At 40.2% G+C, this 12,141-nt stretch overlaps 1 protein-coding gene across 2 annotated transcripts in view; it reads right to left on the reverse strand.

The window, feature by feature from the left end:
• VPS13D (vacuolar protein sorting 13 homolog D) overlaps window positions 1–12,141 on the reverse strand; it is a 361,069-nt gene that overhangs the window by 256,180 nt on the left and 92,748 nt on the right. For both annotated transcript variants that reach the window (XM_069078269.1, XM_069078268.1), the window contains exons 32-34: window positions 11,006–11,139; window positions 8,473–8,628; window positions 126–351 (exon numbers count right to left, since the gene is read on the reverse strand). In XM_069078269.1, coding sequence (XP_068934370.1) covers window positions 126–351; window positions 8,473–8,628; window positions 11,006–11,139 — 516 coding nt within the window. The remainder of the gene's footprint in view (window positions 1–125; window positions 352–8,472; window positions 8,629–11,005; window positions 11,140–12,141) is intronic.

The following is a 12,141-nucleotide window of genomic DNA, read 5'->3' on the forward strand; positions in this document are numbered from 1 at the left end:
ATAGCAGGAACAGATGATAAAATTTCAAATAAAAGTTCCCTATACTTGTGCAAAAGGAATACTCAAGGTTACCAAGTGACAGAATGGACAGGGACAAGAGAGCCAGCTAACAGTCAAACACATACCTAGGAGCGGGTCTAGAGTATGCCTGGGGCTGTCCCTGCTTTCAGGGATCGCTGAGGTCTCGCTGCTCCGGGAGAGCCCTGGGAGGTGACCGCTGGCAGAGGCCACCTCCACTGCTGCCGAGTCTGGCACCGCGACACTAGCCTGCTCTGGGATGGACTTTGCAATTGCCAAAAACAGTTGAACATCATTGTAGGAGAGTCTGATGTCCAGGCTTTGTAAATGAATCTAGCAAAAGGAAACAAAGTTATTTTTCTAAAGGATGCATTTGGCTTTATTTCTTCCTCTTTCACACATATAGTTGCTTTTATGAAATCTTTCCACAACACCAGAAACTAACATGTCCAAAGCAACAGATAGCATTTGTCACTCCATGGGTGGGGAGGTGCAGAGATCTTAGAATCGGGCACTGTTTCTAGGTAGGAAGCCCCAGATCCAAAATTCAAGGGTCATACAACTGTCCTTCAATATAACCAGTATCCATGATTTCATCACTGTGGGTTCTCCCTCTACTAACACAGATTATAATCCCATTGAATCTTAGTGAATAGAGAATCATGATGAGTTGCTGTGGTCAAAAACATTCATCACCTAACAGACCACCTTTCTTGTTAAGTTTCTTTTCACCTACCACAGACTAGAGCTGCTCCAATCACATTCAGGCCTTATCAGTAGGGTGAGAACGGCTGTAATGGTAGTGGGAATTTGAAGATCTTCCTGGCTCATCAATAAGTCTAAGGAAATTTGAAGATCAATTTGAAGACCAAACTAACCAAATGGAGCCTGGGAGGAGTGTGCTGATGGGTGGCGCAGAGCCCATAGGAAGCTGGGAGTCAGAGCAGTTAGAGTTGGAGGAAGGAGAGGACACACCCAAGGAGACAACTAGGCTTATAAGTGTTTGTTTGCCCCCTGCTGTGATAGCTAGGTTTGTGAGTGTTTGGTTGTGGGAAGGGTAAAGGATGGTGTGTGGTTCTTTGCTGCTATGATGGATTTGGTTTCCTGGTGTTGGGATTTGGTTCTCTGGTGTCTGAATAAAGGTTTCGCTTCTGTCTTCTATACGGAGATTGTGTTATATTTTGTGATTAGGAACTATGCCAGCATATTTATAGTTGCTGTTGGCGATGTAAATATTGCGTTGGCACTACATTTGGTGACAAGTATGGGATGGTGAAATATCAGACCTCTATTTGGAGCACAAGGACTTCAGAGAAAGAAATGGATATCCCAGGATGGGAGGATTTACCTTATTCTTCCCTAGCAAGGGAATGGGCTAAAAGTACAGAGCTCTGTGAAAACTGGGAACTGAAGCTACAGAAGGGAGAACCTAGAGACTTAGAAACATGTTTGCAAGGAATAACAATAAAACCAGGGAGAGAACCAGAGGGAATGTGTAGAAGAGGCTGGGTTTTACTAATGTGTTACCCTATAATATGTAGGATGCTACAAGAAAAAGCTAAGATGGAAATGAAGTTAGCTGATTTGCATGAAAAATTTTCCGTGTTATAGCATCTGGGCTCTCCTTTAGAGGAGGAAGCTGGAGGACCTCTTGGTAAAGAAAAAAATGTGAATTTAGCTAAGAAAAAACGAAAAACTAATGAATGTGCCCTAATACATACTGAGCCTAGTTGCAATAAGTACTGCTGCCAAGAGAGTGTGTGGGTGGGAAATGATAAAGTGTTAAATGAGGAGGCTTTTATAAGGACAGAAGTTCGTCCCATACTAAGAAGAAAGCAGGAGAATCAGGGAGGCCAAATAAAGTTCAGGGAGACTGAGGATTTCACTCAGCAAGAGGTTACTGATATAGTAAGCAGATTTATCCAAAGGATGGGAGAATTGTTAAGTGTCTTCAATAGTGAGAATCAGTGATGAAGGGGTCAGGAGTATGGGTAGATAGCACGGACTGCTTGAAATCTATAGGCATTTGTCAGAATCCTTTTGTCTAGCAAGTGTTCAGAGATTTTCACATGGCAGGAGGTAACAATATGACCAATCGGTTAGCTTCAGCAGCAGATGGATAAAATGAAATGGATCCTACTGATTCTATGTGGCCTAGTGAAGGGAGACTCTGGTCCTCACCTAGAGACTAGACTGCATGAGAAGGTAAAGGAGGAGGTCATGAAGACTACTATCACGGTTGGAGATAAACATGCTTATCATGATATACCCTTAGCAGCTTCTCATAGAAATATCATAGCGAAGACGACTCTTCCTGCTCGTAAGCACTTAATTCTGACTCCACTAACTGGTGAAACAGAGAACCCTCTTTTGGAGGTGCTGGAGAAGATTTCACAGCTAAGTGACTTAGGGGAATGAGAAAAAGAAATTTCCTCGAAAGAGAAGAGTAAATAGCCAGCAGATTCAAAGTCATAAGAGATTGAAGAGAAAAGAATTGTTTATTGCTCTACTGACAGAAGGGGTAGATTTTGGAAGAATTGATGGTATTCCAACTAATGAACTACATAAAATGTACCCCAAAAAGGGCTTAATGTAAGACAGAATAGGGAAGTGAGGCCTGCCCCTACAGATCCTCCTGAATTCTTGTATCCAAGTTTGTCACACCCTCAGGGAGAATAAGAAATTGGCCAAACCCCAGCTCAGATTAAAGAAATACACAGAAAGGATTACAGAACCCATATCAATCTTACCATATATTGGAAAAACAGATCAAATACTGTAACTAGATACTGGGGCAGAGGCCCCTCTTATATATGAGAATCCTGATAAATTCAAACATGGAACTCCTATTACCATCACAGAACTGGAAGAGGCTGAAATATCAGCCAGACAAGTAACACTAATGATGAAAACTGGACAATTACCTAAGAAAGAATGTACCATGGTAACTGTACCTATTCCTGAATACATCATTGGATAAGATATATTGAGAGGTATGACTCTAAATTTGCCTAAGGGGAAATACCAATTTGAAGTAAGGAAGTTAGGAATTAATACAGTTTTAGTGGGAAAAATAAAAATGGACCCAATCACTTTACCTAAACCCTCTGAAGTAATTACTTTAAAGCAGTGTCATGTGCCAGGTGGGCAAGATAAAATTGCCAATACTATAAAGGAATATGTTGAAGCAGGAGTGTTAGTCCCTATAACCACTCAATAGAATAATCCTATCTGGTCAGTACAAAAGACAGATAGGACATGGAGAATGACAGCGGATTATAGAAATATTAATAAGGTGACTCCTCCCTTGTATGCTGCTATTCCAGATACCATCACCTTCGTAGAAAGGTTCCAGAAATATAATGGGACTTGGTACGCAGTTATTGATTTAGCAAATGCTTTCTTTACTAACCCAGATTCTAAATAACGTGACCAATTTGCTTTCACTTGGCAGGGCAGACAATATACTTTTACACGCTTTTCACAAGGATATCTGTATAGCCCCACCATTTGTCACAGGATTGTGGTCAAACATTTGAATGAATTAGAATTACCTGGTGCACAGTTTACCCACTAAGTAGATGATATTATGATACAGGGAAAAAATGTACAAGAAGTGGAGAAGAGTTTGATGCTTTTAATTGAGCATGTGAAAAGCAAAGGGTGGGAAATTAACTGTACAAAGATTCAAGGGCCAGCTCAAAATGAAAAATTTTGGGGTATACAATGGAATAAGGGGCTGTGAGAGATTCTTCCACAAACCTGACAAAAGATTCAGGATTTTCTTATCCCTACCAATAAGAAAGAGGCCCAAAAATTTATAGGATTATTTGGATATTTGGAAACATCACATTCTGCATTTGAGAAAGATTTTGAAACCCTTATACAAAGTTACTAGGAAGAAAAATGAATTTGATTGGGGACTTGAGCAGAGTAAAGATTTTGAAGAAACCAAGGCTGCTATACAATTGGCCCTAGATTTATGGCCTATGCAAAATGTCCCAGTGGAATTACAAGTACAGGATGAATATGCAAACTAGAGTTTATGGCAAAAACAACAAAGCCTAAATGTACCCTTAGGATTTTGGTCTAGAAAATTCCCTTCATCTGGAGTTAAAAATACCCCTTTTGAAAAGCAGTTGTTAGCTACATATTGGGCTTTGGTACAGACTGAACAACTGACTCTGGGCCATGAAGTGATAGATATTAAGGCCTGGAATCCTGATTATAAACTAGTCAATGAGTACCCCAGCTTCTCACAGAATTGGACATGCACAAGAGGCTAGTATAATTAAACGAAAATGGTATATTCAAAATAGATCAAAACAGGCAAAAGTGGAGTTTCTGCTCTACATGAATCTATAGCAAAAACAGATACTGAGGGAAATGATATATCCCCCGAAACAAAGTAACAGTTGGTACAGCCCTTGGTAAAAAGGAATGAAGGATATGATCGATTAACTAAAGAGAAGAAGCATACATGGTTTACTGAAGGAACAGCAAAATACTTGGACCATAAAAGACATTGGAAAGCAGTCAGTATGCTGAACTTATGGCAGTGCATCAAGTCATTAAAACAAAATAAGGAGGCCAGTGTCATATATTTACTGATGCATGGGTGGTAATGGTTTCGTTACATAGATGCCCATGTGGAAAAATAAAAATTAGGAAATTCAAGGTAAACAAATCTGGAGCAAAGAATTATGGGAAGATATATGGGACATGTCTTTGGTTACTAATTTGTCAGTTCTTCATGTAGAAGCTCACGTGGCCCTCCCCACACCAGAACATTAGTACAACGCATATGCTGATCAACTAGCAAAGATTGCTACTCAACATACTGTCCTTACTCTGACACCAACTAATGATCTGATACTAGCAAAATGGGTCCATCAAACAGCCAAGGATCTGGGCTACACACGGTGGGCACTATATCAAGGTATTAGTATCTACCACTTATTGTTAAAACAGGTAGCAGAGGAATGTCATATATGTCAATTGGAAAAGGAATGAACTGCTCCTCAAATTGTAACTGGGGAAATAGTAAAGGGAAAAGTTCCAGCCCAGATTTGGCAGACAAATTATATTGGTCCCCTACCCCAAGATAAAGGATGCAAATTTATATGTACTTGTGTTGACACCTATTCAGGTATACTAGTGACTTTTCCTTATAAGAATGCAACCCAGAAAAACACTGTAAAACTCTACATCTCATAAATCTATATTATGGAACCCCAAAGTGACAATGTATCATATTTCAAAGGTAATTAAGTGAAGAGATACTGTATATTAAACAATATAGAATGGATATGTCAAATTCCATATTATCCAAAAGCATCTGGGTTAAATGAAAGAATGAATGGATTATTGAAGAATAGTTAAGGAACTTGAGTTCCAATAATTCATATCAACATTGGAAAGATAATTTGTTCACTGTTTTATGTAATTTGAATAGATAATTGGGAGGAAGTACACCTCTAGCCAGAATGATAACCCCAAATCTGCACATCAAAAAACAGGGAACACATAAGATCTCAAAAATTGAGTACTGGACAGTGAGGCAAGCAAGATGTCCCAGCACCGTACCTAGGAACACCTCATTCAACAGGATATGATTTACATTGTTTAGAGAACTTTTGGTTGGATAGAAAAGAAATAAGGAAAATCTCTACTGGAATATGTATGAGACTCCCTAAAAATCATTTTGGACCAATATTACCTAAATCAGGATTAGCAGCTCTAGGAATACATGCATTGGCTGGAGTAATAGATTCTAATTATCAAGGAGAAATTATTGTGACATTTCAGAATTTGGGTGAAGAACCCATACAGTTTTGTAAAAAATGACAGAATAGTTCAAGTTCATTATTCCTTGTGAAACAACACCCCTTGTGAAATCTGACCTTCCTTCCAAAATAACTATCAGAGGAACTGAAGGGTTTGGTTCTACTGACAGAATAAAATTGGGAGCTAAAGTATAGGTAAAGCAGAAGCCAGATGATGTTCCAAAGGCTGCGGAAATTCTAGCATGTGGGAAAGATAATACTGTAACTGGTGTTTATTTGGGAAATGATTACCAATTGTACCCTTAACTCATATATTCTACCGTGAATGAGGCTATGATAGTGAGTTCATGGACTCCAGAAGTACGGCTGATCCCATATTTGTTTCTTTTTGGCTTTTTGTCTGTTAAACTTGTTTGTGAGATTTGTTTTCTGCAGGATTAGTACCCTCCACCTGCAGATGACTGATCGCTTAAGCTGGATGTCACCCACTGTCCATGACTGTGATGTATCACCTCTGGACCTGGCATCAACTGAGGTCTAGATGCCAGCTAAAGAACTGACCTATTGAATGGGACCTCTTGATGTGTCACCTGGACCTGGAATCAACCAAGTTCCAGATGCCAAATAAAGAACTGACCTCTCAAATGGGAACTCTTGGGGCAGGGACAGCTCTATATCCAATTTCAGCAGGAAGTATCTATGGGAGAAGAGATTTTCGCCCCTTATCCCAACCAAGATTTTGAGCCCCATTCGTTTCAGGGGGGAATGATAGGGTGCTTGTGTTCAAGTCCCCACTCTAAGATACTGTCTTTTGTGCTTATTTTCTGTTATCCCTGTTATATTGTTGTAAAGTTCTGTTGACACCAGTTACCCCACCAGTTACTCCTAAACTCCCATTAACCTATGTAATGAAACGCCGGGCCGAATGTAATGGTAATGGTAATTTGAAGATCTTCTCTGCCCCTTAATAAGCCTAGGGGAATTTGAAGATCTTCCCTGTTCCCTAATGGGCCAAATGTAATCACATGGAGCCTGTAGTGGGAGGAGTTTGATGAAGGGTGGAGCAAAGTCACAGGAAGCTGGGAGTCAGCCAGTTAGAGCTAGAGGGAGGAGAGGACACACCCAAGGAGACAGCTAGGCTTGTAAGTGTTTGTTTGTGAGAAGGTTAAAAGGATGGTGTGGCTCCCTGCTATGCTATGGTATATTAACTTCTTTGTTGCTATGATGGATTCAGTTTCCTGGTATTGGGATTTGGCTCTCTGTGGTGTCTGAATAAATGTTTTGCTTCTGTCTTCTATATAGAGAGTCTGTTATATTTTGTGATTGAAAACTATGCCAGCATATTCCTAGTCACTGTCAGTGCTGTGAATATTGCTTTAGTGCTAAACGACCAAAATTTATCCTCCAATACTAATGCTAATGTGTATCTCCAAAGAGGGGAAACTACAGTAAAATTCCAGTAACTTAGTATTTTGACAGTGATGAGGCTGAATTTTACATATTTACCTTAAAAAAATATTTTTGAAAAAAAATTAATCAGGAAAATGAACAGCACGACGAGAGGAGTTGCTTCATCTTCCTGGACAACCCTTCTCACTCAAGCAAGAGAGATGCAGCCATCACCACTAAGTGAGCTCATTTGACTCAGGATCTTGAAAATGATTTTTACTAAAAGAACCCACCTATAGAGCAACCTCCAATGTGCAGCAAATGCAATAAGCCTAGGATCCCAAATACACTAGCATCTATTTTTTCCAGAGGCCCTGTACAGATAAAATTTGTGATGGCAACACAACTATAAAAACAGAATATTTTAAAAACTGTGACTTAGTGACAACTGCTAAGATACGTAGATGTGGTTTACTTTTCCTCTCTGGGATCCTTTCAGATGAAGAAACAGATGAATGTATCTAGTAATACAAGTCTCCTTTCTTTTTCCCAATGGCCTATGGCTCAAACGAATGAACTACTCCTGCTCCCTCCCTCCCCAGTCGTTGTGGTATGCACCCAAATACTATGTGGGCAATTATTTTTTAAAGTCTACAGAGACAAAACATTTAAGAGTGGTTCCTGACTGCCTATCAGATCTGACATTCAAGACCCTTAATTAATCTGCTCCACTTTATCTCTTTATTCCCCAACAAGCAATCTGCTCCCATCAGGCTGGTCTCTTTATCAGTCTCCACATACACAACACCATTCCTGCCTCCAGAGCTTTGAATAGAAGGCTCTTTGGAGTGGGAATGGCCTCTCCTCCTCCTTCCTGCCTGGCTAAATCCTAGCTATCACTCCAGGCCTACCAGAAGCCCCAACTCTTTCATGAAATCCAATACTCTTATCTAGCCCATAGTGATCTCTCTCTTCCTCAAAACTCTTAATGCACAGGTTTGTCTGTTCCACATAACAGTAAATTTGTTTTTCTACTGCCTATTACTAGTCAATAAATTGTTCATGATCCTACATTTAATGTCCTCAACAAGACTTTAAAGGCTTGAATTCAGTTACTTGGTGTTTACTACATCATACTCCCACATCTTATCCTTCTTTTGGACAGCCTGCAGCATCTAGCAGAGTCCTGGCAGTACACAGAAAGTGCTCAGCAAAGAACTGTTGGCTAAATTTGACAATACAGAGAGTATTCAACATCTACCATCTTTTCCAGCATTACCTCCAGGATAGGGGGGAAATCTTCACTATTGAAGGCATCCATCAACCCAGAACTGTTTTGATAAGAAGAATTTCCCACCAGCTCAACTTGAATTTGTACTGGATCAACAATGGAGAGAGCTGTGTCCTGTTCATTCCCCAGGCGGCACGAAAACACCTAGGAATGAAAATGGAGGGTGGCGAGCATTACTGTCTGAGATTACAGGAGAGCAGCATCTGGTGACAGGCTAGGGTTTTGCATTTCCCTAGTTTTTCCTGCTGTAAAACTAAACCAACATCTTTATCTTTCCAACGGATGAGAGAGGAGAAAGAAGAGTGCTCACTCACTTCAATCTCCCCTTTGCACTCCTTTCAGCATTCTCCAGCATTGCTGAGAAAAGTGTTAGCAAAGGTCTTTGTTAGATTCAAAAGCAGCTCATTACATTCTCTTTGTAAATTCTCCCTGAATGACGGGCCAAAGGGATCTTAGAATTCAGATCCAAGTGTGCTGTCCGAAGAATCAAGCTGAAAGGGGCTTCCAGGGTTGAAAGGAATCTCAAATATTCTACCACGCAGTGTTCCTAAGACTTTGGGACAGGAAAGCTTCCCTTTTTCTTTTTTTCTCCAAGAGCTGCTGCTACACAAAGCCCAATTGTACCTGACAGTTCATTCATCAATCACCAAGATACCTCATTCAAAGCTGGCATTGTGGTGGTTTGGAAAGCAGATGAATTTATGCAATTTCATTATCAACTCACATAAGACTGCAACAGTATGCAAATCCCCAGTTCCCACTCTCAAACTAGGCCTGGAACTTGGGGGTGGGGGGCGATGGAAGCAGTGTTAAGGCCAAGAAGAGAGGGAGGGATGAGAACAAGAAATAAACCCCCCCCCCAAAGATTTTGTTCATTTTTATCTGGCAGCAAAGACCCCCAACCCACTTCCCAACAAAACACCACCACATATTGCTAACACTGAAAATAGACTGTATCTTATTTCCTCAAGTGCAGTAGACTTGAAGGAGAAATCTAGGTTTATATTCCACCTCCGACACTTCTTAACAACATGATCATGACCAAATTCATTAGTATCTCTTTTTATCCTTTTCTTCGACTGAAAAATGGGGTTAAGTATCTGCACAACCTACCTCATAAGGCTATTAGGAGGTTCAAATGAGAATGTATGAAAAATACTTTGCAAACCTTAAGGAATAACATAAATGTCTGCCATTATCACTGAATAACTACTAAGCAATGCCATAAGAGAGAAAAATGCCTAGAAAGGAAGGGAAAGAAGAGAACTTAGCCGTTGGCTAAACTCTAAGCCAGGAGTTTTTAACTTGTGATTCATGAACTTGAAGGGGAAAAAGGTGTATCTTTACCTAGAATTATTTCCTTTGTAATCCTCTATATTGGATTTTATGTATTTAAAAATGTTGTTCTGAGGAAGGGTCTTTTGACTTCACCAAATGATCCAAGGGTTGATAATATAAAAAATAACAATAATAATAACAACAATAATAGCTAACGCTTATATAGCACTGACTACATGCAAGTCCATGTTAAGTGTTTTATAATTATTATGCTATTTAATCTTCCCAACAACCCCTTGAGGTAGGTGCCATTTTACAGAGGAGGAAGTTGAGGCAATCAGAGGTGAAGTGACTTGCTCAGACTCACACAGCTAATAGGTGGCTGAGGTTGAATTTGAATTCAGGTCTTCCTGACTCCAAGCCCAGCCATCTATCCACTGGGCTACCCTAGCTCTAGCCAAATTTTCTGATATTGTGAGGAAATAAATCCTAAAGAAGATCAGTGGCCCAGAAATGAAACGACTGAATGTCTCCCCTTTTGGCTATTCCTCCAGAGATGAAAACACCACTTTTGGAAAGTCTACCACTTTGGGGAAGTCTACCCTTTGGGTTCGTGACATCCTTCTACAAGCTACTCACACCTTGGCGTGGACTCCTTTATCCAGATGATCCTGAAGGTCACACAGCAGGTGAGCACTGGGCCTTCCATGTAACACCCCATTTTCCATCAGCTGCCCTGCTCCCCCAGGAGAAGCTGATCCCCTGAATTCTCACCATTGACTGGCATTTTTTGATACTCAGCACCTTCTCTCCTCCCTCCCTTGCCTCTCTCCTCTGTCCCCCCAAAGCCTTCCTTTTGAGAAGACTACAAACTTGCAGAACTTTCCAGGTAGCTCTCCATTTTCCATCAGCAGCTCTGTTTGGTTTTGACTTCATAGAACATCATGCCTCCATGCCATGTACCCCCTAGGCCTCCCCCACCCCCACTTTTTGGTTCACTTTTGTGTTTCTGTTGTCTTTGCCCATTAGATTTTAAGCTCCTTAACGGCAAGGATTGTCTTCCTTTTTTCTTATTTGTATCCCCAGCACGTAGCACAATGCCCAGCACATAGTGAGCCCTCAACAAATGTTTACTAAATTGAATGGAATATATTGTTTTAAATGGAAACATTCTCCTTCAGATATTCCTTTACTGAGTTGAGCTCAGTACTCAGTACACTCAGGGGACACTGTATATTCTCACCTCAATACCAAACAGGCTTCCAGAAAAAGGGCGATCCACAAATCTGGGCTTGTAGGTGAGCACTGTGGTTCCTTTTAAAATTATGGCATTGGTATCAAAGCAGGACATATCTTCAACTACCACAAATTCAGTGCCTGAAAAAGATACCATCAGTTAAAATCCAAAACCTAGAGGCTGAAGAGTTATGCTGTTTAGTGCGAAGGGGAGCTAATTCTTCTGAAAGAAACTAAACTACCTTCCACCAAGAAGAAGAACCATTAACCATTCAGATTTGCTCTCCAGGAGACAAGCATTACATTTCATCTTAATCATAAACCAACCCTTTGACTGCAACCAATAGGAGCTGGCCCAACAAGAGTACCCTGTAGGTTGACCACAGCTGACAACAGTATCCTCTTCACAAAAACTATTAAAAGTCGGTTATCTTAGGAGACTTCAGGCATTTTAGAAATACACAAGGGGGGGGGGGAGCATTAAAGAAGACACAGAAAACATACATACATAGATACTCCAGTTTGCCAATAAGTACTACACTGCCTATGTAGCTAGTTGCTCAAGTTCATTGCAACAGTTTAGACCAATTTAATTCTGACATTTTTCAAATGAAGAGATGTCATAAAGATAGTTTTCAGCTCATCTGCAAATAACAAGTATAACTGAACTTCATACAATGACTGTGTTTCCAAAAGGACACATAGTTAAACACACAAAGGAAGTCTGCTATCTGAAAAATAGCTAAAATGAAACCTTTCATAAATGAAAAAAATCTTTGTAAAGCAAGTCGTCTCCCCCAGATTTATCTGCTTTGTAAATCTAAATTTCCATATACTGATTTACTTAAAGCTGGGTAAATCTGAATGAAGCTTTAGAATGAATAAACTAGACCCAATTAACATGGGGCACTTTGCCTCTGGTGCCTAAGCTGGGGCTAGACATCAAGTGATCACATGAGAATGAGGGTCTCATCCTTTGGCAGCTAAGCACTAACATTAACTTTTTAGCTCCAGGCTCAGATGAAATCGAAGACCAAATAAGCAAGATCTTTTTCTACAAAGACTGCATATATCCAAGGGTGCACATAACCAAGTACCATCAGTTACTCTGACACAAGTTGCAGAGAAAATATTCTATAACAA

The sequence above is a fragment of the Petaurus breviceps genome, unplaced genomic scaffold, assembly GCF_028583685.1.
Source record: "Petaurus breviceps papuanus isolate PSGF00001 unplaced genomic scaffold, PetGlider_PUasm1.0 91041, whole genome shotgun sequence".
NCBI classification, from domain to species: domain Eukaryota; kingdom Metazoa; phylum Chordata; class Mammalia; order Diprotodontia; family Petauridae; genus Petaurus; species Petaurus breviceps.